The sequence below is a fragment of the Varanus komodoensis genome, unplaced genomic scaffold, assembly GCF_004798865.1.
Source record: "Varanus komodoensis strain SLA01 unplaced genomic scaffold, ASM479886v1 scaffold2, whole genome shotgun sequence".
NCBI classification, from domain to species: domain Eukaryota; kingdom Metazoa; phylum Chordata; class Lepidosauria; order Squamata; family Varanidae; genus Varanus; species Varanus komodoensis.
The window spans coordinates 21,391,689-21,418,727 of record NW_025335568.1 but is presented as its reverse complement, the minus strand read 5'-3'; the positions used below and the strand labels follow the sequence as shown (position 1 = coordinate 21,418,727).

Below are 27,039 nucleotides of genomic sequence, written 5' to 3'. Positions count from 1 at the left end.
CCGCCTCTTCCGGTCCTCCGTCATGGCCGCCGCTCGTCGCTTCCGGTTCTTCCTGGAGCGGGTGAGCAAGCGCGGCGGGCTGCGCTACCTCCGGGAAGGAACGCGGAGCTTCCGAGGCGCCGGCGTGGCTCGCGCGGGCGGGCGGGGGAAGGAGCAGAGCCCCGCGGAGCTTCCCAGCCGGCGATTGCCTGGAGGTGAAAAGCGGGGCTGGCGCGGCGCGGCGCGGCGCGGCGCGGGCTCTTGCCGGGTGCTCCGCCTCGCCCGTCGGGTTGGGGTCAGGTGGCCGCCTGTGCCGCCCCGGTCGGGAAGCATAAGGATCAATGATTGCAGCGGCGCGAGTAATGCCATTTTCTGTTTCGTAAACCGCCCTGAGAACGGATGTTGAATGGCGGCATAGAGGATGTTTCAATTTTACAGGAAGCCGTTTGAAGTATTTATATCGGGTGTTTAGAGGCTTGGCAGTGCTTTTCGTATAATATTTAAGGATAGGCTTATGCATGCTTAGGGAGGAATAAAGGCCTTAATTCCCAGCATGCTGCCAGCCAGTATAATTGTCTGGGGCATTCTGGGAGTTGTAAGCTAAAGCATCAAGTGTTGCCATCTTAATCTAGTCTAATGCTACGTTATTCCTGATTGGTGAGCAGCTGGGCTTAATTGTGATTAATTGCCCTGCAAGGTAGACCCTAGGGGACCCTTATGCCCATGTTCCAGAACAGGAGACTAAGAGTGAGAAAGTGACTTGAGAGTTGGATCTGGCCATCCTATCTCTGCCCCATGGCCACTAGACCCACATATCTATCCATCCATCCATCCATCCATCCAATCCAGGGATAGACAGTATTAGTCCACAATTTTGTTTGGGCCTAGCCTGTATAGCCATTGGTGAGGTATGATGGGAAATATAAGCCAAAGCATCAGGAGGCTCACATGTTGTTGGAAAAAAGTACAACAGAATCTGCGAAGGGAGGATATTGACAAACTAGAACAGGGGAGAGTGGCAAGGTTGGTGGAGGATCAAGTTCTATAAGGAAGGAGCTAGGATCTTTAGCTCGAGAAAGAGTTGATTATAGGGTGATACAACCAGCTTCAAATATTTGAAAGACTTTCACCTAGCAGAAGGGAGCAAAATTGGTTTCTGTTGTCCCCAAAGGTAGGAAGTAAATCAGCAAGTTCAAATAGCAAGAAAAAGAACTTCAATTAGGAAGAAAGTCTTGTGAACTCTGAATAAGCTGCCTTTATTTCTTCCAGTAAAGGTTTGTAAACAGAGGCTGGATGACCACCTACCTGGGAGCTATTGCCATTGAAGTTTCTTCCAGTACTTTAACTCCACTGCTGATTTTGTTTGTTGTTGTTTCTTAGCACTGTCTTCTCTAGTAAATCTTGCCTGTCATGATGTGTCCAATGTATGACAGCTTCAGTTTTGTCATTGTTGCTTCCAGAGACTGTTCTGGTCTGGTTTTATCTAGGAATTACTTGCCATTTTAGTGCTGTATTATTTATAGATGGCACATTGGTCAGTTAACTAGTCAGTTTATCACTACAATTAGTCAAGTATTTTCAAATGTTGCATGAAGGCAATAATGCCACTGGCTGCATAGCTGTTTACATTTTTAATGTCATTATGGTGTCATTTGCTAGCAAGGGCATAAGCAGCTTGTAGTCAGGCAAATTTAGCAGCATAGCAAAACTCTTTATTAACTGCAGGTATCTTTCAACAGGAACACAAGGAGGTCACTGCCTAAGACCCTCCGTGGCTCAGCCTTATTTGTTGTAGGGAACAAGGAGTGCCCATTCAATGTGATCTGCAATCTTCACGAACTGATGTAAGAAACTAGACTCAGATCTAGAAACTTTTTTACATTTAAAAAGTTGCCTATTATTCTAAACAGTGATGTTAATGATGGAGAAAGTTTTATTTATTTATTTTTATTTATAATACTCATGATATAATATCTGTAAGTAGTTTGTTTATGAAGTTGGAAAAAAAGCCTATGTATGTTACAACATGACAAGAAACTGTTACAATTTACCAAAACCTGTAAAACAGCAATGTAAGCTTGTGTAAACAAGTTTACAGAGAACATTGAAAACTTGTTACATATTACACCCTTCAAACCATGTGGAGGAAGGTGCTCCAAAGAGTAGAAACCACTAGTGAGAAGGCCTGCTTTTGTGATTTTGCAGCATTGTCCAATATCTTCTGGACACCTGTGGTTGAGAGAAGCTGCTGGATATCCACTTGTCAGCCTTATTCAGCGTTTGATGTCCTGCTTGGGATGCCTTCATTCACTGAGGTTTGGTGGGAAGGTCTACCAAAATCAGGGTCACATGGTGCTAACTTTGTAGAATGCTCTTGCTAGGGAAACATTCCGAGCATTTATACTGTGTTCCTTTAAGTGCCATGAAGATGTGTTCCAAAAGTAAAACTCTTCCTTTAGTCTAAGGGTATTTCCAGATGGAAGATTCCTAGTATCACCATTCAGAAATCTCTATACAGGAAGTCTCCTACATACAAACCTTCAAGTTGTGAACTTTCAATGATGCAAAAATGCTTTTGTGAACTGTACTGTAATAACTACTGTAATAATTTACTGTAATAAGTAAAGTTCTGGGAGAGCCAGTGCGGTGTAGTGGTTAAGAACATGGGACTGGGACTCAGATGGCCTGAGTTCTAGTCTCTGCTCATCCATGGAGCCAACTGGGTGACTTTGGGCCAGTCACAGATGCTCAGCCCAACCTACCTCACAGGGTTGTTGTGGGGATAAGATGGGGGAGGAGAATGATGTAAGCTGCCTTGAGCCCTTTGTAGAAAAAAGGCAGGATATAAATCCATAAATAAATAAATAAATAAATAAATAACAGAGAGAGGTTAATCTTGCAAAGCATAACACAAGTCGCACCAATCTAATGGTAACACCATATGAGGAAGAACCCATCAGATGAACAATATGGCTGCACTTCCATGTACCCAGAAGTATAACTTCTGGAAGTCCTCCAGTGACATCAACAGAAGTCCTCCAGTGTCATTATAAATTTATTACGGTACAGTGCTATATACCTGATTGTGTTAGTTGGGTACCTAGGCTAACTTTGTTGGACTTACAAACAAACTGGACTTACGAGCATGCTCTTGAAATGGAACTCATTCATATGTAGAGAACTTCTTGTACAGCTGTTAATGGACGTTCCAATTAAAAGACAAGTAATGATGGCAAATCTGCAAGGGTAAAAATTTGAAGAGGACACCCTGACCCCCTGTCCCAGGGTCAGTAGCTTCAGTGATGTGCTAGGAATAGGGTGCAAGAACTTTATACCCTATGTTTTAAATACATGAAATTAAGCCCCAGTTAATTAATCTTTGAAACTGTTCTTCAGTAATCAACTATCTGAAAGCTGACATATATGATTGCTTACAATTCTGTATTCTCATTATTCATTTTCATTTAAAGATGCTGCTATGGCTGCTACTGTGAATTTGGAACTTGATCCCATATTCTTGAAAGCTCTGGGGTTTCTGCACTCAAAGAGCAAAGATTCGGCTGAAAAACTAAGAGCACTGCTTGATGAATCTTTATCTAGAGGGATTGACTCAAGCTATCGTCCATCACCAAAGGTATTAGAATAAATAAACTGAGTGTACAAAGCATTCTGTGTTCTCTATAATAGCTGAAAACAGGGTTCTTTCTCTGTATTAGAAAAAGCAACTAAGAAAGCATCCTGTGGTTCCAGAGGAAACATCCCAGGGGCTATAGGATGGTTTGGAAAACTTTTCCAAGGTAAAAACAGAATTCTGAATTTGTATAGTGAATTCAGAGGTCTGCCGCTTTTCCCTTGGAGCAGGAAACAACTGCACTGGCTGCCCTCCAAGGTGGCAAAATGAGGAGGAGGAGGAAAGGAAGTATTCTGGTGAGTGTAGAGAGGAAGATACTGGAGAGGCCATGTGCAAGATACCCTGAGCATCTTGAGCTTCTTTTCCCTTCAAATACCCTTGGTAAACAGACTGAAACTGGAGGCAGGAAGGTGAGGATCACCTCTCCTGCTTTTCCTGCTTTGTCAGCTTCAACTCAGTAAGGCATAGGAATCTCAAATGCCTCCAAGTTTGTAATAGAATTACCCTAAGAATTGAAATGAAATTGTAGAATCATCAGTATTTATTTTCATTTTTCTATGCATTTACAGCTTGATTCAAAGCATGTTTACTCAGAGGTAAGTCCCACTGAACTGAATGGACATTCTTCCTTAAGAAACCTTAGAATTCTATTCTGTATCATTGAAATCTGTGTAAAATTGAGGTTGGTAGATGGTATTCCATGATTGAATGTGTCCTAAGAAGGCTGCTAAGTAAGATTTAAATTAGCAGCCTGGAACAAGAGCCAGCTTTGTGTAACATTCCAACTATCTTTATTTCACTCATGCTGCAGAAGTCCAGTTTAATAGTGCTGATGCTCTTACTGCAACTTAACTTAAAAGAGGGATGAGGAACCTGCTACATTTCCCGTGTCGTTGGACTATAGATTCCATCCTTCCTGGCCATTGACCAAGCTGGCTAGGGCTGATAGGCGTTGGAGACCAACAATGCCTAGAAAGCCATGGATTGCTTATCCTCGCTTTAAAGGGTGGGCAGTTACATAAATTTCATTTCTAGTTAATTCTCTTGTAAAAAGCTGTCAAATGGAACAGTGTTACTTAGGCTGGGTGGTAACAAATGAGTGTTTTATTGGACTAGCTCATCTCTTTATTCTCTGGGACATAAAAACAGAATCTGGAACTACTCTGGCCTGTTTCAGAACAGTTCTTATGATTTTCTGTTGACAGAGAAGACCTTTATCCGTACTATATTTTATGATTAATCATGTACTGGATTTGGTACTTCATTAATCTGTGCTGCAAGAGAGCTCTAAGAATGCCTCTTTCCCCCTTATCTCTTCTTCTTTTCTTGATTTGGAACATGAGAACAATGTCTTCTTTCTATTTATTTGCTTATTTTTATTGATTATTATTTTAAGCTCTTTTAAGGGTGAAATTCAAGATAAAAACCAAACAACACAAACACAACATAAAACTCTACATGAGCATATAACTTACGAACAGAACATCTTTGAAGTTTCATAGGGAGCAAACATGAAATAAAGGTCAGCCATTCAGTGAGCCTGAAGCAAGCTGAAACAAATTAAAGACATCTATTTAATTTAAAAATAATGTAGCTTCTACTTTTGTTTGAAAGACCAGCTTGCAGAGGAAAGCATTATTTGATCCTGGAAAGAAGGATGTAACTGCCTTCATATAGAGAAGTATTACAATTGGGAAAAAAAAGCTGGGATAAACCATTGTCATGTTTGCTTTCCATATATAGGAATGTATGTATTTACATAGTTTGGTATTGTAAAATACCATTCTCCCATCTGCTGCCTTAAAAGTAGTATCTAGGAAGAGCTGTATCATGTCTCTATCTAGATATTTCATAGCACAATCCTGTACATGGCTATTTAGAAGTAAACCTCAGTGGGACTCATCTCCAGGTAAGTATGTGTAGGATAGTTCTGATAGTTAGAACTAGTTTCATTTAGTTCTCTTCAGCTAAACTAGCTGTGTACTATGGCTGCTTGAGCAAAAACACCCCCCCACCCCAATCCATAAGGACATATACAGATGTCAGGGCTTAGTATATCCCTGTCAGAAACTCCATCCTAAGAAAGCATTCATTCCATTTTCCTTTCTTTAATGGTACAGGGACTAACGTTATAAGTTATTTCGCTTCTGCAATGTTGAGTTTATTTAATTGTTTTCAGAAATGCAGTGATCTACAATGTTACCCTTCATGTAACATCCTTGTTATGCTTTATTCAGGAAGTAGATCAGCCCAAAGTATCTATAGCAAAGCCAGTTTCTGTTAAGCAAGAGCCCAAGGCTTCTTCGGGCCTTCCTACAGGTGGCAATAATGGCAAACCTATTACAGCCGAAAAGGTGAAAAAAGAGGTGGAAAAAAGATCTGATAAAGTAAGTCCCAGTGTCATGCGTAAAACATTATTGGGAGATTTTAAATGTTGCATATTTGTAAAGCTGTGACTCATTATAGCTTTGCTTCTTGGGTGGCATTAATCCTTGAGTACTAATGTGTTCTGCTCTGCTAGCTGTATCTGCACCATATGTTACTTAGTTAATTGCTCTCTGCTCTCAGAACTACGAGCTGTATGCTTTCTTCTCTATGCAGATCATTTAATTTTCAAAGGGTGCCCTTTTCCTTGTCTACAAGTTACTTCGCTGGTTCTCGGTGTTGCATGCTGATAAGGGAGCATGTTAATTTTACTTAGGCCTTGTTTCTTTTGCCTCCCCATGCACTTTCACTATACCCACCCACTGTTTGTTTTTTCACTACTTGACAGCAGGGTTTCCTTTTAATGCAAAGCTGTAATTAACTCTACCTGATGCCAGCATGGAAGTTAACAGCAAGAGCGATAGGCCTGGAAACCCTGGTTAAAATCTTAGCCATAAAATCATTTGGGTGACCTTGGACAGATCACCACATCTTAGCCTCAACCCTGTTTATATTATGGGGTGATAGTAGTTTTAAGTGTCCAAGTCCATGTAAGAATAACACAGTCTTAATAGGGGAAGTATTTTAATATTACTATGCAAATATGGCATTCTTTTTAACAGGTATGGAAACTTGTTGAGTCTTTTAATCCAGAAAATTATTTTATGAGATTCAGTTTCAAAATACAAACAATCCTTAAGATTAAGTTCTGCAATGGATGAAAATTACTTTTACACTTTTTGGAAGAAAACTAAAGCACCTTTCCAGTGCTTTCAGCATCAACAAATCATTATGTTTTTAATTTGCCAATACATGTCAATCAACATATTCAGATCATGAATATGTTGCACAGTATTACTGTAACATTCTGAGTCCCCCATATTCTGCATAATTGGGAATGTATAGGTATCTGTTTATATTAATGAATGTAGAATATATTACATTCATAAATAGCTTTCCAATATGCAATGTAGCATTTGCTATGTTTCACTTCTGGACTGGCTTCCAAATCTTATATTTTTACCACCTCTGAATGTATATGTCATTTCTTAGATAAAGTTGGAAATCAGTGAAGGAGTTGACATTCCGAAGAAACCAAGACTAGAAAAGCCAGAGGCTCGTTCTTCTCCAATCACAGTGCAGACTAGCAAGGATTTGGCCCTGACAGACCTTTCTAGTTTTGAAGAAACCAGTGCTGATGATTTTGCCATGGAAATGGGCTTGGCTTGTGTTGTTTGCCGGTGAGTTTTCTATATTTGGCAGTTGTAAGAGAGTTGAAGTGCACAATTATTAATTATGTTGCCAGTTGTAAATAGCAGTAGATTTTCTGTTATGCACAGATCTTGCTCCCTTTGATATTTTTATTCTAAAGGATTTCCCCCATGGTTCATGATGTGAAAGGCCTTTGATATAAGCCATGTTTTAAAATTGTCAGACTATCAGCCTGTGGACAAAGGACTGTAGTCCTAGTTCCCCTTTTTCTAGTTAAGGTTGCAGTCTTTTGCAAAGAAATAAGCTTATATTGCATGGAAGTAAATTTCTACAGATTTCTTAAATTTATAGTTTATTATTAAATGAAATATTTTTGGTCAAACGTTGTCCCCTACAACTGCTAATATGGTGCCTTCAGTATACAGAGGAAGCCCCTGCGTAATGCATTGCATATCTTGTACCACCTGATATTGAAGGAACTCACGGATCCTTCAAACATTAAAGGCTTGGAGGGAATGATCCAATGTCCCCAAATACTTGGAAGGTTTGCACACCATGACAAGCTACACTATGTAGAAAGCTACACTGTCCCTAATGCACCCAACAGACACTAGCATTACTACAGTAGCATTAGGGTGTCTCTTCCTTTCAGGTGTACAGATATGGAGACAGCATGCAGGCACCAAAATGTCCAGATACTTCAACTGGTACAAAATAGAGCTGCCAGGCTGCTGACAAGGACTGGCGTTGTTCTCATATAACCCAGTCCTCTATCAGCTCCACTGGCTCCCCATTGAAGTTCGGGCCCAATTCAAGGTGCTGGTTATCACCTACAAAGCCCTGAGCGGCTTGGGACCTGGTTATCTAAAGGAGCGCTTGCGTCCATATATGCCCTCCCACCCCTTGAGATTGGCGGCAGAGGCCCTTCTCCGGGAACCCTCCCTGAAGGATATTAGGAGGGTGAGTACTCGGAGGAGGGCTTTCTCTGCGGTGGCGCCCAACCTATGGAATTCCATAGGTCGTTAATTGTTTTTCGGCACCCGGCCAAGACCTTTTTATTTAAACGCTATTTTAACTGTTAAGGTTGATTTTAACTGTTGATTTAAGGTTGAACTGACCATTAAATTTTATTTAATTTTATGTATTTTATTTATTCGATGAAATTTTGTGTATTTACATGTGTGATTTTATGATTGTAAGTCGCCCCAAGGCTTATGTGATGGAGGCGGCATACAAGCTGTCTAAATAATAATAATAAAAATAATTTCTGCTTGACAGTGGTTCTGGGGATGGGGAGCAGTAGAGCACCCAAGTGCTTCTGGGGTGAAAAGCACTGTTGGACACCGCAGCCCAAGGACATTGTGTAACAGTGAGAGCCCCTTCCCCACTGCTGTCCTAAAACATCAGGTTGGAATAATTCAGGCAGAGAGCAGTTATTCAGAATCATTCTCTCTGCCATATTCTTTTGGGCCTCTCTAAAGAAAACCCAGGAGTATGTAGCTTGTCCCATCACCAAACATATCCCATGCCTACCCAGTGCCTCTTCTTCTGTACTGGATGAAGGTGAAGCTCCAAGTTCTGAGATTTACAGTCATCTCTATAGGACTGTCCCCTAACTTACACCATTGACTCTTGTTTCAGTGTTCAAACCAGTCACTTCAAAAGTTCGCTCTTACTGACTTCAAAGAAACTGTTTTTGAATTGACTGAAGGGGACAGTTTCTGCCTAGACAATTGTTGAATTTAACTGTAAACTAGAGGCATGAAACTAACAGCAGCAGCATAAATAAAAATATAAGTATCAGCATGGCAGTCAACAGGGAGGTGTGTTCAAGGTTGAGCATGAAAAATGTTTTTAAGCCATTGAAGAGTTTTCAGATATAATGTTTAGAAGCAAAATGCTCTGTGTGATTGCAGGTAACATATCAATCCTATCAAATTGGAGGATTATTTAAAAAAACCTTTAAAGAATATGTTCTAAGACCATAAGTTATATATTTAATATTTTGTTTTTGTTGTTTTTAAAGTCAGAACTATGTCAACTGTTTCTGTTTCAAAACCAGCTGAAAACAAAATCTGGAATTTTTGTCATGTAAAGTGTGCATGTTACATTTATGTTTTTAAATCTAGGCATAATCTTCTGTAGTGTTAAAATATGGAAATTAGTTTGTCCTCTTGTGTAACATTGTTGAAAGATACTTACGTTTTATGATCCAGTTTGTTTTAAAGACCTATATATTTCCTGGGAAATAAGTTCCGCTGAAATTAATGGTTCTTATTCCTGCTTAGAATCACACACTGCATGTTTCAGGATTTCCTGGGGGAGGGGATCTAGTTTGACTTTCAAATCAGCCAACCTTAAAAAAAAATGTTTCTCAAAGCCATCTGGACAATACCTCCAGTCTTCATTTTCTCATTAAATAAAGGAATCACATATTTCCGTTTCCCACCCAACTGCAAATAGCGTTTCCATGGTTACCTCTGTACCTGTACTATGGGGATATGTGCAAGAGTGGCTTAGCAATCAAGTAACCTGATTTGTCATCTAAAAGTAGTAGTCGTTAGGGAAATAGAGTTTAACTAACTCAGAGACATATTTTCATTCACATGTTGTCACCGTATTTTCATTTATAGTTTTTTGAGAGAAGCCCACACATCCGTATCACTGATCCTGTATTCATGCCTTCAGATCATAACTGGGACTAAGCTTTTCTGCTACTTCAGTTTCTATTTCTAGGCTAACCTATATTCCTAGTTGCTGTGCAAGGTGAAAGATATGACATGGTCAGCAACAACTGCAAAACCTTAAGTAACTTTTGCATCTGTACCACATTTCAATGTAGCAAGAGCTGCACGTTCATGCCTTGATCACCTTCATAAAAACTACTCCTATATTTTATACTATGTATAATAAAGTACTATTGTACAGCTTTTCAGTTCTGTATATTTTCTTTCTACCCTTACATCTGATGCAAATGTCCTGTTCTTTAGGTCTCTTTGCAATCTTTCATGAAACAGCTTAAGATGTCCTGCAGTAACTTCTGGCTATTTGTCTTACTTCCCCAGCTAAATCACATTATGTGCTTGACTGTGCTCACTTCAGTCCATTTTGTTTTCTGAATTAACTGAACTCATTCTTTAAATTTGATGCATTTGCTCACAGTTGTGCTAACAGTTTGGATAACTTTCCCCTCAAGCAGAGGCAACATGTACTTTTGAGCAAGGAAGCTGGCAGGCCTTCGCATCTCACCCACCAGAAAATTGCTGTTTCAGAGCCTAGCACTCTTTCCTGACTTGTAGCCATGCTGGCTGAGTTGAAGTTTTAAACTTCACTAGCACCAGGTTGGGAAAGTTGCATGCTCTGTTGTATTCTCAAATTCTTTAAGAGGTTTAGGGCTAACACATTGGATTCCATGTTACATGTAGTGGGCCAGGAAGCAAGACAAGTGTGCCTACTGTGCAGAGATGGAAGACATAAACACATACCTTACACTGTGCCTTGTGCCCAGCTTCAAACTGTCGTAAACTTTCTGGAGCTGTGGCCAACTTGTGAAGTTCTGCAGAAAGTGTGCACTTGACAGGGGTCTTTTGAGAAGAGCCATTTAGAAACTGCCTTGTAAAGGTCCAAGCTGTGTTTCAAGGAACAATGCTAATTTGTATTGAACATTTTGTTCTTTGCAGGCAAATGACAGTTACTTCTGGGAATCAATTGGTAGAGTGCCAGGAATGTCATAACCTCTACCACCAAGACTGCCACAAGCCTCAAGTAACAGACAAGGAAGTGAATGATCCCCGTTTAGTGTGGTATTGTGCCCGATGTACCAGGCAAATGAAAAAAATGGTAAGAAGTTTTTGCCAGAATTACTGATACTTGCAAAGACATATTCATTGTGTTAGTTAAGGAAGGGATTTCTTGATTTAGTATAAAAAGGAATATTAGAAAAATATGTAGTCAGTGTGTTAGGAGAAGGAGGGATGACAAAGTACATTTTGCCCCAGGATTGATTTGTTGTGATGTAAGACAATTTCTTATTAGTTTTATATGCTTTCTGTTTGTATTTTTTAGCTGCTGTTTTATTTTCATATCTTCATAGTTGCCAAAGACAAGGCATTCACATTAAAAGTCAAGCAATGCGAGCATATAAGAAACCTAATCCCCAACTCTGTGGAGCTGAATCATGGTTTCTGTGAATTACCTTGTCAGCAAGAGAGTGACAAATACTGGGCCACAAAGATGCATCCTTAGGCATCCACAAAGATGAGGCGTTGCCTTTCTCTGGCGATAGACCTTTACTTTCCTGGTAGCTGTTCCTTGATTTCACAAGTGGAGAGCTTACCGTTCTTGAAATATCAAAATTTGGTTAGTAGAATGAACATTTTAGTAATAAAAATACAATGTTTTAAAAATGTCAAGGTACCATGAAATAAATGTTCAAAATAAAGATACATTTCTGAATCTTCTGCTAAAAGTCATGTCAAAGAAATACTGGCCTGGTTTACACATAACAGTAAGTTAGAATTGCTGAGATTTCTAGTTTATCACTTATAAGCAACAAGCTTCATTTCTGTTTAGGTTCTCCTGCTCTCAGGTGAGGCTAAATAAATGAGGAAAACTCTCACAAATGCAATGCAATTTAGCATTACATCTGAACTGCAATTCCTTGTTTGTCATTCACAAGCAAGACAGAAATCACCTGACTTCAGATTACAGCTTGTTAGGATAGTGGCAAACCAGAAAGTAATGTTTAACAAATCAGTGCTGGATATTTTCAATGTTGTTTAGTAACTCCTCTGTGCAGAAAGAACCAAGCGGGAACAATCAGGTAGCATACACTAGTTTTTTGTTAATTAGCCAGAATTTCGAACAATTCAGACTTCTCTTTTTTCTTGCAAACTAACTCAGTGCAAACTTGCAAACTAACAGTGTCTGATAAGGCCTAATCAACTTTGAAAAAAAAAAAAACAGTTTGCAAGAAAGAAAAAAAGACAATGCATTATTTGGATAACATCAATATTTTTATGCATAGGGGTGGCATGATCATCTTTTGTGAAGCTTATTGCCTTGATTCTTGTATTTTTTTAAAATCCACATTAAGAATGAATTCATATGACCCTGTTTCTCTTGCCAATGGTGATGTTTACAATACCAAAATAAAAGCAAACCAGTAAGACTCTACCATAAGCTAGTTTTATGATTCCAGTTTACTTTGGTTAAATACTTCCTTTCTCACTTGAAACATTCCCTGCCCCTACCTCATGTACTCCGTTTCAAAAGTTTATTTCCACATAGCTTAAAATTCCATGTATCTTTGTTTCAATTTGCCACCTTAGCTTTTTTTTCATTTTCATTTCCAGGTGTTCCTTACCAGAATGATTAGTAGAGAACTGTTTGCTTTGTCATTGATTTAAATTGTTTTATATATAATATGATAATTTAGGAATGTATATATAATTTACACAGGCTCAGAAAACACAGAAGCCTTCCCAGAAACCTGGCCCAGCTGTAGTTTCAGTAGCTCCAGCTGTGAAAGATCCACTGATAAAGAAACCAGATATTAAACTAAAGTTGGAGACCACATCAGCCTTCTTAGCATTTAAGAGGACTGAAGTCAAGGTGCTGTATATAAAATGTTCTGCAGAAAAACAACTTATTTTGCTGTGTTTTGCACAGGTCTTTTCTTTCCTCCCTAAATTACAACTCAGAAGTAAATCAGTTTTATTTCATTTTCTACTTTGTTAATAATTCTGAATGTATGATAGAATGTATATCTTGTTTAGATACAAATCCTCAATAAAACACACAATTTATCTAAGACATCACTTATATTTGCACTGAAGATTGAGGCATCTAATAGAGGTCAAGTTGGCATTTATGAATCACTTTTCCACTACAAAGTGGATTATAGTAAAATAGTTAAAAATTGAAATTATTTTTGTCTCTTGTGGCTAAAGAGGTGCTGGAAAAAGTCCGCTTAAGGAGAGTCGCTAGCAGAGACTTAGCTTCTCACAGCATGGCAATCAGTGCTCAGGACTGAAACTGTGGTGTGAACCCAGCTGCCACAGACAACTCAGAGAGAGAATCCATAGTTTTTTGTTGCATTGTGAACTGTGAGCTGTTTGCAGTTGGTAGTGCAGTTGGGGCACACCACACAACAACACACATTTCAGTGGAAATATCTGTGCTCAACTTATACTCAATCTTATGTATAGACTAAAGTGTAGTGAACCAAGAATTAAAATCTTGGGTCAAAAAGCATTCCAGAGCATGTGCAGATAAACTTCACTTTCTCTACAACTTGGGGGCATCCACTAGTCATGGAAAACTTACGAATCTTTCTTTGAGCTGAAATTAGGATTCTAAACATAAATTTTGCCCCTATTTATTGATACTGCAGATCAGTTTAGACCTGGGGAGTGTGTAGGAGAATTTCTCTAGAGGTCCTAATATTTGTAATTGATGACCAATTTCTGTATTAGCCTGAAGGAAATTTACCAAGCCATAGTTTTACAAATAGATAATTGGAAACAAAAGCTGTGATAGAGCAAATTTATCTTTGCTTTTACCTTTTTAATAAGTGAGGCTTCTTTAAAAAATCACTGTGCTATTATACAGTTTCCATTAACTTTAATGGGACTTATGCAGCACCATTCCTGGTTGATGGTGCAAGTGAAATGCACTGCAGATGGAGCAGTGTTTTTCTTTTTGCTAGATTTTCCCTGACCATTGTCTTCCGAAGAATCATCAGAAGCTGTGGCAAGCACAAGTCATATGTGGTAGCACATAGCCAGTCAGCCTTATTTGCCTATTAATTGGATAAACAGAGAAGATCCTTTTTTCAGCGCACACACACAGCATTGTTTGCTTTCCCATAAATGTGTTTCTGGGATTCACTCTTCATTGCCTGGTTAGCAGCAAGGCTAGATAATAGAAAGCAACCAGCATAGTGGATTCTGCTGGACCCCTTTTCACTTCACAAGTATTAAAATTCCCTGCAGATTGTAGATATGTTTTTAGGGTTGTGCTCCGTTGTGATTATTTAGTTCTTAGGGAGAAAGTACAGTGTTGTCTTTTCTGGAGAATCAAAGATACCTCTATCTGTGAGCCTTCGATTCATTTGCTTTAAAAATAAAGCAAGGTGACTTGGAATGAAATACTAGTTCTATTGTGTTATTATCTAAGTAAATCAACAATATGACAATGTTTATACCCAGCAAAGATCTGCTGTAACTAATGTGGGGATTGTTTCTTTTTTGTTGTAGACTTCAGCAACTGTTTCTGGTAACTCTGCAAGCACCAGTGTTTCCTCCTCTTCCACCAGTGGCCTTACAGGGTGGGCAGCATTTGCAGCGAAAACATCCTCTGCAGGCCCGTCCACAGCCAAGATGGGATCCACCACGCAGAGCACCAGCAGCAAACCTGCTGCTGCCTCAAGCAGTCAGAAATCTGTGGGCTTGTCGGGGTTGGCAACAGCTAAAGCAGGCCTCGGGTCAAAAATAGCATCTCCGAGCAATAGCACGAGCCCCGTTCAGTTGAAGACCCTGCCGCCTCTGCCCCTGGGGAAAACGAGTCTTTCTCGTTCGGTTAGCAGTGACAATGTGAGCAAAGCAGGACTTCCTAGTCCAGGCGGTTCAGCTCCAGGCAGTAGCCAGTCTGCCGGTGGGAATGGAAGTGGTGGAACAACAGGCAGCAGCGGGAGCAGCACCAGTAAATCGAGCGCAGAATCTGGCAATCAGTCCCCGTCTTTGAAAGGCCCTACTTCTCAAGAATCACAGCTCAATGCTATGAAAAGGTTACAGATGGTCAAGAAGAAGGCTGCTCAAAAGAAATTAAAGAAGTAATACAGCTAGCGCAAAACAGAATCGAATAAACCTTTTTGTCTTCAAAACACAAATCTTTAAACCCTAGCTGCAGTTGAACAAAACCTAATAAAATTATATAATTAACTTATAAAATGTTGTCATTATTTGGTAGTGGCTTGAACAGTGTGTGTTGTGTTGGATTTTCAGTTATTCCTATATTCTCGATGTAGTTTGGGCTTACTGGATTGTATCCAGTGGCATGATTCCACTTGTGCCTAACGTGTACTGCTTTGGGAATCTCATTTCCATCCGTGTGCAAGTAACAAATTCAGTACTTTGATTCTGCTTGTACACTTGCTATTATAAATAGTTGCAGCTGTGTTCTTGCTTGAAGTTGTTCCACTGGGACCAGAAGATTACACAAGCATTAGTAAAACAATGTCTAAATGCAGTATTTCAGAGGGGAAGGAGAGTAGGCTGAGTTGCCAAAAATATACATTATATTATAACAATGTATCCTCCTGGGCCCCTAATACTCCTTCTCAGACCTCAGAGAAGCAACCAACATGGTTTGTTCTATGCCCACTGCAAGTGTGGGACCCGCCCCCACCCCCATAGAATTGCTTTCTTAAGACTTCCTTTAATTTCAGTTCTTGGCATTAGAATTGTTGGTGATATCATAAGGTCTGAAAACCTGTTTTATCTTGATTATGATGACAGATGTCAAGATACACGATCAGAGCAATGTTCAACTAGGATAATTATAGGACATTATTTGGATGACATAAATATTTGCAAAAATATATCTTTATTAAGTAATTTAAGAGCAAATATTACCTCTGAGTCACCAACATTGCTGTAGTTATAATTCACAATAATAAACCTTTAAATCATACAGCTCTGTTCCAGCAATATTTACGCTGGAAGGAACAAAGCCTTTTACTTGTGTTCTGATGAATCATCTTGAATGCAAAGACATTATTTAGGATTAGAAGAGATCACACACAGGTGGAAGGAAAATTTGGAAGAAATAAGTAGACCTACCAATGGGCCTAGTTTTTTTCATGTGCCGTCTGAATAAAAAAGTGTATATACACTGGTTTACCAAAGGCAGATATGAATCCTCATGGCAATCTTTTGATAACAATCTGCTTATTTGAAATTATTGCATAGTTAATAATGTGAGAAACTGCTACAAAGGCTCTTTTCCTCGGAATTGGTGTTACATAGGTATTGCTCCTCTGGACTCCCACTTGTTCAATTAATTTGCATTTCATTCCTCTAAAATACGGGTTGCATCCTGTTTGGCACCAGAACTAGTGTAAATTATGTTGCACCAGCACAAATGACCTCTAGCATGACATAATTTACATTACCACTTGTGCTGAGTAGGATACTGACCTGGAATCTCTTCTACTTATTGAGAGGTTGTTATTACTTAAGGTCACCAGATCCATACGCTAAGATGACTAGAATGACATTTGATTACACAGTGGAATTTCATTAGGGTTTTCCCAGACTTCATAACCTGCTACAATACCCAAAAACAAAACAAAACAAAAAAAAAAAAAAAACCACCATGCTGAATTTTCCCTTCTCATCAACTTCTAGATTGACAAAAACTTCTACAAAATATGCTGTCTGGATAACCGTTTCTTTGCTTCATTAGTGTATAAAAAATGTGTTCAATTAGTTTTACTTTCTGGTATGATTAATGAAAACCCATCTTAAGAATAAATACTGAAAACATATGAAGAACTGTTTCTAGTTTCTGTTGTGTTGATAGTTGGCAACCAAGTGTTAAATATTTATTTAGGTAGCTTAAAATGTTTAGTTTGAAGAAATCTATTATCCATTCCTCCTTAGTTCAAAGACACAGAAAAAGTAAAGTTGTCTTCCCTAGTTCATGGATCTTGTTGCCAGTTTCCTCTAAGCACTTTAAACATGGTTAGGGTGCTGAGAATCAGATACTTTAAATATTACAATATTTAGACACCTGAACACTGAGATTCTGAAAATTACTAGCAGCCTAGCTAAACTCATTCGTTTTTTGCCATCTGGTATACAAATCCTTCATAAGCAGCTCTCTCACACATAATAAAGTAATAAATGCCATTGAACAATGTATCCTCCTTGTCCGAATTATTTTTCTGAACTTTTGTGTTCTAATATGACAAAGCTTCATTCATGTGTGCATTCAGCCCTTTGCACACAATTCAGCTAGAGCAGGAGGAAGGATCCAGTTTAATGCAAAACATGTCCAAAACATTGGGGTGGTGCAAGGTAGGACATCCTTTTAAGAAACTGAATTTTTCTTTGTTACAAACTGCTTATATAAACATGGGAAAGCACAACAGATGGGATGAGCTAATTTTCTGCATGAATCCTTTAAGTTGCATTAATTCCATTTAAGGTGAAAGAAAACTGGGCATCACCAAAAGCATATTTCATTTTACCTCATTACTGAATTTGAAAGACAAGTAATGTGATTTACAAGGCCATTGTGACATTTACCAAAACAGCAGAAGAATTTTGTTTGTCACAGAAATGGCAAAAGCTGAAATGCAAGCTATGTATGATACACCTCGGCATGACAGGTGGGGGAGGTGAGTGAAAGAGCCCAATTAATAAGGCTTTAGTTCAGAATGCATGGGTCCCATCTATGCCTTCCAATCACAAATGCTGCTCTTGAAGTAATTGGGATGAATTCTTTGCCTGAACTTGCTCTTTGCCTCATGAAACTGATTCTAGTGATTATTTGCAAACTGTCCTTCATTCTGTACTGGTGCCTTCTGGTTTGCTAGTTCTTAATGCATTAGGAGTAAACTCTTTTAATGAATTATGCGTTTTTTGATTGTTTTACAAAAATGTTTGAAATGATCAGAGGGACTTTTAAGGTGCGCTTTACTTCTTCCTTTGATAATTTTTCAATTTTGTATTCCATGATTTATGGTGTGCGCAAGTGGTGTGCCTTTGAAAAACCAGAGGGTTGGGGCCATTAAAATTATGCCCACATCAATGATTTGAGGGCTGACACCTTGCAGCAAAATCACATACATGTCTAAGCATAAGTTAGTCACACTGGGAGTTCAATGATCATTTCTCCCAGGTAAGTGGGCATAAGATCACTGTCCTAATTAACTCTCCATCAAGAACAACGGGTGTTGAACGCAATAAGCATTTGTGGTGAATCACAGAATAAAGTCAGTGCAAAAGATCCCAGACATGTCTCTCTGCACCCACCCCACTATAACTGCCTCTTGTTCGATTTTAACTTTGGAGGCTACTAGACAGCTCTGCAAAGTCAGGCTGGGAGTCACACCTTGGATGAAGACACGAGCTTGTATTTGAGCAAGGCAGCTCATCCTGTTCCAATAACCCATGCCATACTATTCTGAGGATGCATCAACCCACAGCAGCAAATTTTGGGGTGATGCAGGGAAGCCTTTACTGGCTATTTCTTTGGGAGAAAGATCCAGTAAAGCCCAAGTGCATAAGCTGAGCTCCATTTACCCATATCTAGATCAATCTCACTAAATTGCAAAGATCATCCAGGGAACTTCATAGATGAATTAATACTCTGATATCCTAGAACAGCAACCTGCTACAACCTAACTGTGACACAGATGTCCTCCATGCACTCAAGGTGATCCCTGCTGGGCCAACATGTCAAAAGGGATATAGGGATAAAGAAAATGCAAGCATTTCAAGGTAACAAATAGTATCCAATGCTCGTTCTGGGTAGAGTAGATCCAGTGTAACAGGGCATGTTAGAACTAACTTAAGTCTCATTCATTTTAGTGATTCTACTCTGCATGGGATTTACACTGGATACTGTGTTTTCTTTTAAATGTCTTCACAAGAACTTAATTGTCTTCTTTAAAAATCTTCCCAATATCTTCAGTTTCCAGTTTCAAATCTCCTGATTTATCACAATGTACTTTTGGAATTACAAGAGTATTCATGGCTCTGTTGACCAAAGCAAAGTCTTCTGGCTCTGATATTTTAGAGCTTCCTGATGTTTCATGCATACGTCATCTTCCCAAGGTAATTAGCTGGAACATATCCTTTCTGCCCCTTTGCTTCAGCCAGCCACCATTCCTTGTTGCCACTCAAATCAGAAAAACGAAGGATCCGAACTCGCTGATATTCTTGAAGACTGAGTTCCTGCTGACTCCTTGCTTGAAATGCATGAACTGCATAGAATGTCTGGGGAAAGGAAACAGCAGAAAATGCTTTTTGAATCCTATCACCTTGCCAGAATGTAGTGTGTGCCCAAGTGGGTGCTTCTTTTCTATTCCAAACAGAATTTTGAAAGAAAAATCAATATCAACACAGAGAAACTGGTCAAGCAATAACAAAGGGTGCAATCCTATGCATCTTTGTACAGAAAAAGTCCCACAACTCCCAGCTGGGAGTTATAACTTCTAGAATATGGTGTTGATGACGCAATGATGTTCCTGCAAAAGCTTTGAGGATCAATGAGAGATCCATCCCCTATAACTACCAGCTGGGAGGTATAAAACATTTTCTCTTTAAACATGCATAGAATTGTGACCTATGACTGTTTATTGATTTTCTGTTTGCCACAACCAGATTAATATTTTACAACAAGAGGCAACCAAATCAGGTATTAGGAAGCAGCTCCATTAAACTCACTTTCAGAGGAATGTTTCAGATCCTACTCAAATGCAAAACAGAATTAAATTCACTGGTAAAACACAATGCAATCCATTGGTTATAAGCTGAATGTCAGCAAAAGAAGTATGCCAATTAATGGTCTTTATTTTTCTGGCCACAATCCACCATCCCACAATATGGCAAGTAACATCCTCTCTTTGATCCTCTAAACTGCATTTCTTCCGTAAAGCTTTTCTAGGAGCAATACTGTCTCACCAAATCTCCTGCAGCATAGAATCAATCTGCCTGTTATGTTCCATTATGGCAAAGCCACCAAGAAATATTTCCACACACTGGCAGCTCCACATAGGACCTCTAGATTTAACAAAGCTGCTTAACACATTGACCGGCTCATTCAGTGTGCCAGTTTCCCAGGAGCTACTTGGCTCTGCTACATTCAGTATAAGTATTCCGTACTTATTTTGGAGTGGGCACATTTGGAAATCTGAAAAATTGTAGGCATCCGCAGAAAATAATTCCCACAGAGAGCATTGCTAGTCACATGATAGCTGCCAAAGGGGCCTGACTAGTTCAAGCTGAACTAAAATGGTGGTGGTGAGGAAAAACATCATGAAGTCAGATGCTGGGAGAGAGGGGGGAACCACAAAGAGAAGACGTTGCATATGGCGGCTGCAAGGATGTTGCAACTCGAGCCCTCTAACCAAAACCAGCCTACCTGGGGGTCATGTCCTACCTGGAGAAGGATTCCTCAGATAAAGAACACCAGGGCAGCAAGGCCCAGCCAAGTCAGATACAGGGGTTGTGGCTGGGGATCACTGCCCTGACTTTCGTCATCTGAGGAATCCTCCTCCAGGTAGGACATGACACTGGGATCCCAATCAGATGACTCCATCCCCTTCCCCCATATACTGATTGTTTGGCTATTTCCCAGGTTTTGCATTGTTTCTTCCCCAGTCTAAACATTTAAATGCCCAGCTGCTAAAGATTAGCTACATGTAGGAAACTAAACTAGCTTTAAGATATTTTGACACCGTCCTTTTTGTCCATGGCGGCAACCTCTACTAGAATCTGGATCCAAGATTTTCTGGGCCTGAAGCCAGGGATGGACTGAATGGGGACTGTCAGGTGTGGGTGGACTGAGGAGCTTAATGCCACTACATTTCTCAAACCATGTTCTTGAAAACAGTTTATATTGTCCTTAGAACATAAAGCTCAGCCAAACAGATGAATTCCCCCTGCTTTTTGGCATCATCGCAGGAACTTTTTAGGCTGCCTCTGGGCCTAAGACCTTCTTTGAAATTGAATTTGTTCCTTTGGCTGAAGGAGGTTGAGCACTCTGGGCTACAGTCTTCCTCTAATCAAAAGCAGATTTGCTGCCTGATTTGGAGGTGAGGGAACAGCTTAACCAGGATATTCTGAACAAGCCTTATCATTAACTCTACTGCCAGTTTGGTTACCCTTTTACTCCCTCCCTCTTTTCATTTCTCTGGGTCCCGCCTGTTCATATGGAGCACACATATCAAATGGAAGCTGATGCTCTTAGTCCTGGTCACTGCATATGTGCTTGGACAAGGGAGGTGATCAAGCTCTGCGGCAAGAAGAAGGGCAAAAGGTCTGAAGGATGGTGACCGGTGCAAGACAGTGGCTGATGCTTGTACAACTCCTTCCCCAGCCTTCCCAGGACAAAAAAATATTCCACATACGTGCTGGTCATCTGTTTCATAAACGCTATCCACTTCTGTCCCATTAATCGATGTTTTTTCACACAGGCTGTTATAGGAAGAGCCGCTGCTACTCCTCTTGTGCCCTGCAGGTTTTGTGCAGCTGTCCTCCAGTTGCCGCGAGGAGACAAAAAGGCTGATGTTATCAAAATCATCATTGCAAAAATTCCCCGTGGCTTCCGCAGCATCCTTTTGTGCCTTTGATGGATTGTAGGGTTTCAGGAAGGAGGAATAAACGTAGCCTTTTGAAACTAGACATGGGGCAGGGAAAAACAAATGAGAAGAATTAAGACTTTTTTTTTTTTTGCTCCACCAGCTCATGATAAAAACTTCTATTTCCTGTAAATTAAAAACCAGACTCCTGCAACTCAAAAGGACAGTCTAAATTGGATAACTTATGAAAATGATATAAACAGAGCAAAACCTGTGTTCCCCCACACTGGGAATTCCTTGTTTCTTCACTAGTAGTAATTCAAGGTTATGTCATGCATGGTAGGTTAAAAGTTGTAGGATTTTTTTCTGACTAAAATTGCATTAAGTCAGTGAGGTCCTCCTAGGGCCACACTTTCATCTTTTCCACGCCAGGTAAAACCTTTTCTCTGTTCTCAAGAAATTGTCAGCATAAGATGCGCTATTCAGTTAAGCATGTTATGAAATCATGATATTTATTGTCAATAGTTTTTAGCTATTTTAATTATTATGTTTTCATTCCTGCTGTAAGACACCTTGAGAATTTTTTCCCTGAGGATGCTGTTTAAGCCTTTTAAATAATCAATGCCATAGGAAAGTCATTCCAGCCTTTTAGAATGGGGAAAATCTGCATGAAACCCAGGAAATCACTACATGATCAGCCAGTAGGACAAATAGGATGAGGCCAACTGAGGAACTCCAGAGGGCTGGATTGGCCCACAGGCCTGAGGAATTACCCCTACAATATACCATTAAAATGTGAACTAGATTTACCATAGAGTCCCTGCCAACAACTCCTCTAAATATATCGGTATCAAGATTCAAGCTGTCTACAATATTTATTTCTCAGGAAGCATGCAGGTGATGTTTACAAGAGCTGAGCAAAGCTGCAAAGGACAGGACATTTTGGAGGGCAACTCATTCATTGAGTTGCCATAACTCAGAGAGGACTTGACAGCTCACAACAACAACAACATGCAGGTGATCCATTGCCCCAAACTCTAAAAACAAGATGAAAAACTAAGGTGCAACCAAAGTACAATTGATGTTACATTGACCGTGTCAAGGACTTACCTCCAGTGTCAACAAGCCATCTGCTGGTACTTCCAAAAGGATCCTTTTGTTCCACGACAGCCACCACTTCTCCTTCATAGAGATCAATATCAAACTCCTGAGTGGCATTGCATTTGCGTTTGGCTTGGTACAGCAAATCCACACTGTAAGTAGCCAGTATCATTGACCTGTGACTTTCTGTTTGCCTTGGAAATTCAGGCTGAAAACCAAACAAAAAGTTCTTGGAGATGGACTTCCAATTGCAACATCACAGCTTATCCCCATCACATGAACTGGCTAGATGTCCTTGCTGGGCAGCTTGTCATGTCATCCAAAACCAGACAGAGTGGCTTGTTTGAGATGGCAGCAAACCTCAAATAAACCATGGAGAACGGTTGGATTATCTAAGCATTACTGCCCTGTCCCCACAAAACAAACCATGATTCCCATACTCAAACAACAATGTACAATATGCTAACAAGTTTAATTAGAGAAATCTGGCCAGCCCATGATCAGTACATACAACACAAAGCCAGGGCTAAACTAGAGATGACATTAAATTAATCTTCATATTTATCACACATCTTTCTTTAAAATGAAAATTAAAATGGCTGAGTTGGAGGCTGATAATTACTGGAATTGCTGCAGGTGTTGGTGGGGAATGTAACCCTTTCCTTCTTTACAGTGATCCTTTCAAAAATAGGTCCTTTGAAGCCAATATTTGCAATGGGAAGAAATTTACCATCAGTGACTTGCACATGCACGGGATGAGTTTAACCACTTGCTTTCCCCTGTGATCCCAATAATTATCACAATCATTACACACATGCCATTTTTAAAACTGTGCATATGAAATGCACAGGTGCATTTAGCATCATATCTAGCTTGGACATTGGTTGCACTGACTAACAGAAATTGCTTGCATGATAATTGCTTTATTCATGCAAGAGGAGTCATGATTTCACATGAATTTCAAACTGTAACTTTACTACTGCTCGTGTAAGTAAAGCACTCAACTGAGCAAGCTCTTTTGCACAGATAGCCCTTGAGTGTATTGTCAGAATGGATTATCCTGCTGCATCACCAAGGTTGAGCGGTACACAAACCAAACTGCTCAGGGACTACTGTACATTGTGGAAGCTCCAATGCACCTGGGATTGCCCCTTTCACTTGGAGACTGAAAGATTAGTCTCCTATAAATAGTCATGTAAAGGAAAATTTTCCACTGCTCCGATCTTAATGCACTTATCCTTCCCAGCATCAATTAACAGAAAGCAGTTTGAAGTCATCCTCCAAAATGACGGGTATATGGAACAACCCACATCACAAGGCCAGACATGAGAAACCAGTAATCTATGGATTATGCTATTTTATATATGAAAAGTTACAGAAATGGGACAAGCAGGGATTCTACACTGCTGTGTCTCTTGAAGGCTGCATTGTGCATCAGACATGTCTAAATCTGAGCATTTTAAAAAATTATGTGCTATCACCGTGAAAGACATTTAAAGGCTTCCTATGTAATTAAAAATGCACTGGAAGATTAGAAAGTGCTGCACAGATGTTTAGTGGAAAAATATACCTGCACTTTGCATATTAGCAATATGAGGGCAAGCTGACAACAATTATACAGTTGGGCTGTGGAGTGAATGACCAAGATGCATTTTGGAGACAAATGTAGGGGGAGTTGCTCATTTTTGGAAGTCTGTAAGCACATAGTCCTATTAGCCTCAAGCCACGATTGGCCTGGGGCTAAGGGCTAGACTAGATGGGATATGGGAGATTTGTGAACAGGATCTCATGCATTTTTCAAAACAGTAATAGCTGGGAAGGGAATGATGGTGTTGGAGACAGAGGGATTAACCACTTCTCCTGGTGCCTCTTTTGGATTAACAATACTTACTTCCCATCCAGCTGATATTTGTCCCAGGGATGAAAACATACAGGTACCTGTGTTACTTTTGCCTTCCCTAGCTCAGCATCGCACTCTGAATAAGGGTCTCTGTGTCATATCCACTTTGATCTTAAGCCTCACTGAACTCTGTGGTGGTTGCTTCTAAGAAAATATGTTTAAGATCAGGCTGTGTGTGATCACATGAGCCTATGATAAGAAGCCTGCTGGGTCAGACCAAATGCTGATTTGGTTCAGGTTTCTCCAGCTTGGCGCCCTCCAGATGCTTTGGACCATACCTTCCAGCATTCTTGGCCTTTGGCCATGTTGACTGGAGCTCAGGAGAACTGAACTGAACTGAACTGAACTGAACTGAAGCACAAATTCTCTAGAAGGCAACAGTTTGGGAAAAGCTTGCTTAGTACAACATTCGGATTCTCACAGTAACCAGCCAGACGCCTCCAGGAACTCTGCAAGCAGGGTACAAAGGGAAATAGCACCCTCGCCCCATTTCATCCAGCAACTGACATCCCAAGGCATAATACTCCTGCAAATGGAGGTTCCACAGAGCTGTGTTGGCTAATAGTCAGCTTAGATAGACCCTCCCATGTCCCCAAATTCAGTAAGTTGCTATTATTTTTAAGTGAAATTATACCTATATAATATTGCATTACGAGGAACTAAGTAAAATCAATGGAACTTATTTTGGAGTAAACTTGTTTAGGATCACAGTAGCTGGGTAGTATCCTGTGTTAGTTCTAATCAGAGTAGATATGTTGAAACAAATGTGTTTAGCTTAGCTGCATGCCCCATTCATTTTAACTAGGACTATCACTGCATAAAAAGGTAAAGGTTCCCCCACACATGCAGGCTAGTTGTGACTGATTCTGGGGCCAGTGCTCATCTCGAAGAGTCCGTGTTGTCTGAAGATGCTTCCGTGGTCATGTGGCTGGCATGACTAAACACCAAAGCATACAAAGTGCTGCTACCTTTCCCACTGAGGTGGTACCTATTTATCTACTCATATTTGCATGCTTTCACGTTGCTAGGTAGGCAAGAGCTGGGACAATGCAGTGGAAGCTTATCCCATCACACAGGTTCAAACTGCTGACCTTCCGATCAACAGCCCAGTGGCTCAGCGGTTTAACCCTGTGAGCCACCCATGTCCAATCATTGCACACTAACCCGTAATTCACTGCAAACAAGAAGCCCTGGAATAGTTTGACTGTCCAGAAGAGCTTTTCTAAGGAACAACTCCCTTCACTCTGTCAGCTATACAAAATGAAATCCCTAATTCCTAACCACTATAGAAGGTCCACTAATTTCAAGGACTCAGTTCCATTGGACGGTCTGAGGATAAGACCCCAAATTTTACAAAACAGGATTTTTTTTCTTTTCCAAACAACTGACTGTCAATTTCACATCTATGGCATATTTATCCATATGCCAAAGGCCTAAATATAGTGCCTAAATATAGAAACAACACAGAGAACGTTAAGGCAGTTCCGCTTATCATGCACAGTAGGATTGCAGTCTTAAAGTGCATGGCTAAATTGAGTTGGAGCGCATGGGAAGAGAAAGCTGTCTAGATTTCTCTGGACCGAATTTATAGGTTGGTAACCTGTAGCTAGTTAACAGCAAAAATGACATTTCCAAATATTGACTTTTAACTGTCAAAGGTATTTTACAAACCTGGGGAGGGGCGGGTTTCTTTTTTTCAAAACTCAGCTTTCTCTCGATAAAATTGATGCTGTTGTTTTCTTTGACAAAATTCAGATTCTGTACCTCTTCAAGGACTTGGCACTGAACTTCACAGATACTTGGAGGAGACAGCTGTGAAGACATCAGAGTCCAAGATTAAATTTTTAGTTACAAACCAATGTGTGTGACTGTTTTCCTCTCCTTTGCAAAGGTCATAGCACTGAGATGAGGTTTCCCTTGCCAGCCCGCCTAGGTGTGTGTGCAGGGAGATCAGAGCTGAGTTTGAACATTGTTCAATTGCATATATTAATTTATTTAAACATACACATATTAAAATGACTTATTACCTAGCAACAAATGTTGAATCAAAGATCTGAAGGAAAAACATCCATCTAGGTAGGCAGGAAGCTGAGTCAGTTTAAAATGAATGCCACTAGAGAGCACTGTCCACACGTTGGCAGAGCTTTACGACAAGAAAGAACGAACATGCTAAGAGCTGTGCCATTGTCAGGGACAGCATGGCAGTGGAAACCTTCCAATCACACTATAATTTAAGAATACAGGCAGCCCAGTTCTGCCTGTGTGTGAAAGTTTATTGGGGCTCACTCCCAAGAAACAGTTAAAAAAAATCAACCTCTTAATATAGGATTAACCCTAGACAGAGATAGCCTAGCTATGGTGATTTATGCTCTGGTCTTGAAGACTTCTTCAAAACATTAATAGATCAAAATACCGCTACTAGATAGTTGCCTGAAACTGACTGAATGTAAAACCTCTTGCCAGTTCCAAAGCAGTTTC

The 27,039-nt window shown here is 40.0% G+C and overlaps 2 protein-coding genes across 8 annotated transcripts in view; one reads left to right on the top strand and one right to left on the bottom strand.

The window, feature by feature from the left end:
* Nucleotides 1–11: 11 nt before the first annotated feature.
* Nucleotides 12–15,193, top strand: INTS12 (integrator complex subunit 12). Of its 7 annotated transcripts, XM_044428381.1 has the most exons (10): nucleotides 547–1,253; nucleotides 1,719–1,823; nucleotides 2,185–2,294; nucleotides 3,450–3,613; nucleotides 4,180–4,206; nucleotides 5,848–5,997; nucleotides 7,088–7,275; nucleotides 10,927–11,086; nucleotides 12,707–12,859; nucleotides 14,506–15,193. In XM_044428381.1, the coding sequence occupies exons 4-10, from the start codon at nucleotides 3,458–3,460 to the stop codon at nucleotides 15,082–15,084; spliced, it is 1,413 nt and encodes a 470-aa protein (XP_044284316.1). In that variant the 5' UTR covers nucleotides 547–1,253; nucleotides 1,719–1,823; nucleotides 2,185–2,294; nucleotides 3,450–3,457; the 3' UTR covers nucleotides 15,085–15,193. The 7 variants fall into 7 exon arrangements, with proteins under 7 accessions (XP_044284313.1, XP_044284312.1, XP_044284315.1 ...); XM_044428378.1 differs by lacking the exons at nucleotides 547–1,253; nucleotides 2,185–2,294 and adding an exon at nucleotides 12–61; XM_044428377.1 differs by lacking the exons at nucleotides 547–1,253; nucleotides 2,185–2,294 and adding an exon at nucleotides 68–194.
* A 3,875-nt stretch (nucleotides 15,194–19,068) lies between these two features.
* ARHGEF38 (Rho guanine nucleotide exchange factor 38) overlaps nucleotides 19,069–27,039 on the bottom strand; it is a 52,773-nt gene continuing 44,802 nt past the window's right edge. The window contains exons 11-14 of the mRNA XM_044429397.1: nucleotides 26,233–26,373; nucleotides 22,671–22,869; nucleotides 21,390–21,658; nucleotides 19,069–19,254 (exon numbers count right to left, since the gene is read on the bottom strand). Coding sequence (XP_044285332.1) covers nucleotides 19,069–19,254; nucleotides 21,390–21,658; nucleotides 22,671–22,869; nucleotides 26,233–26,373 — 795 coding nt within the window. The remainder of the gene's footprint in view (nucleotides 19,255–21,389; nucleotides 21,659–22,670; nucleotides 22,870–26,232; nucleotides 26,374–27,039) is intronic.

What these genes read in the sequence shown, in the direction of transcription:
- INTS12 (XM_044428378.1), top strand. Translation starts at nt 3,458, where the DNA reads ATGGCTGCTACTGTGAATTTGGAACTTGATCCCATATTCTTGAAAGCT. An exon ending in CAAAGCATGTTTACTCAGAG is followed by an intron (nt 4,207 to 5,847) that starts GTAAGTCCCACT and finishes TGCTTTATTCAG; the next exon opens with GAAGTAGATCAGCCCAAAGT. An exon ending in TTGGCTTGTGTTGTTTGCCG is followed by an intron (nt 7,276 to 10,926) that starts GTGAGTTTTCTA and finishes TGTTCTTTGCAG; the next exon opens with GCAAATGACAGTTACTTCTG.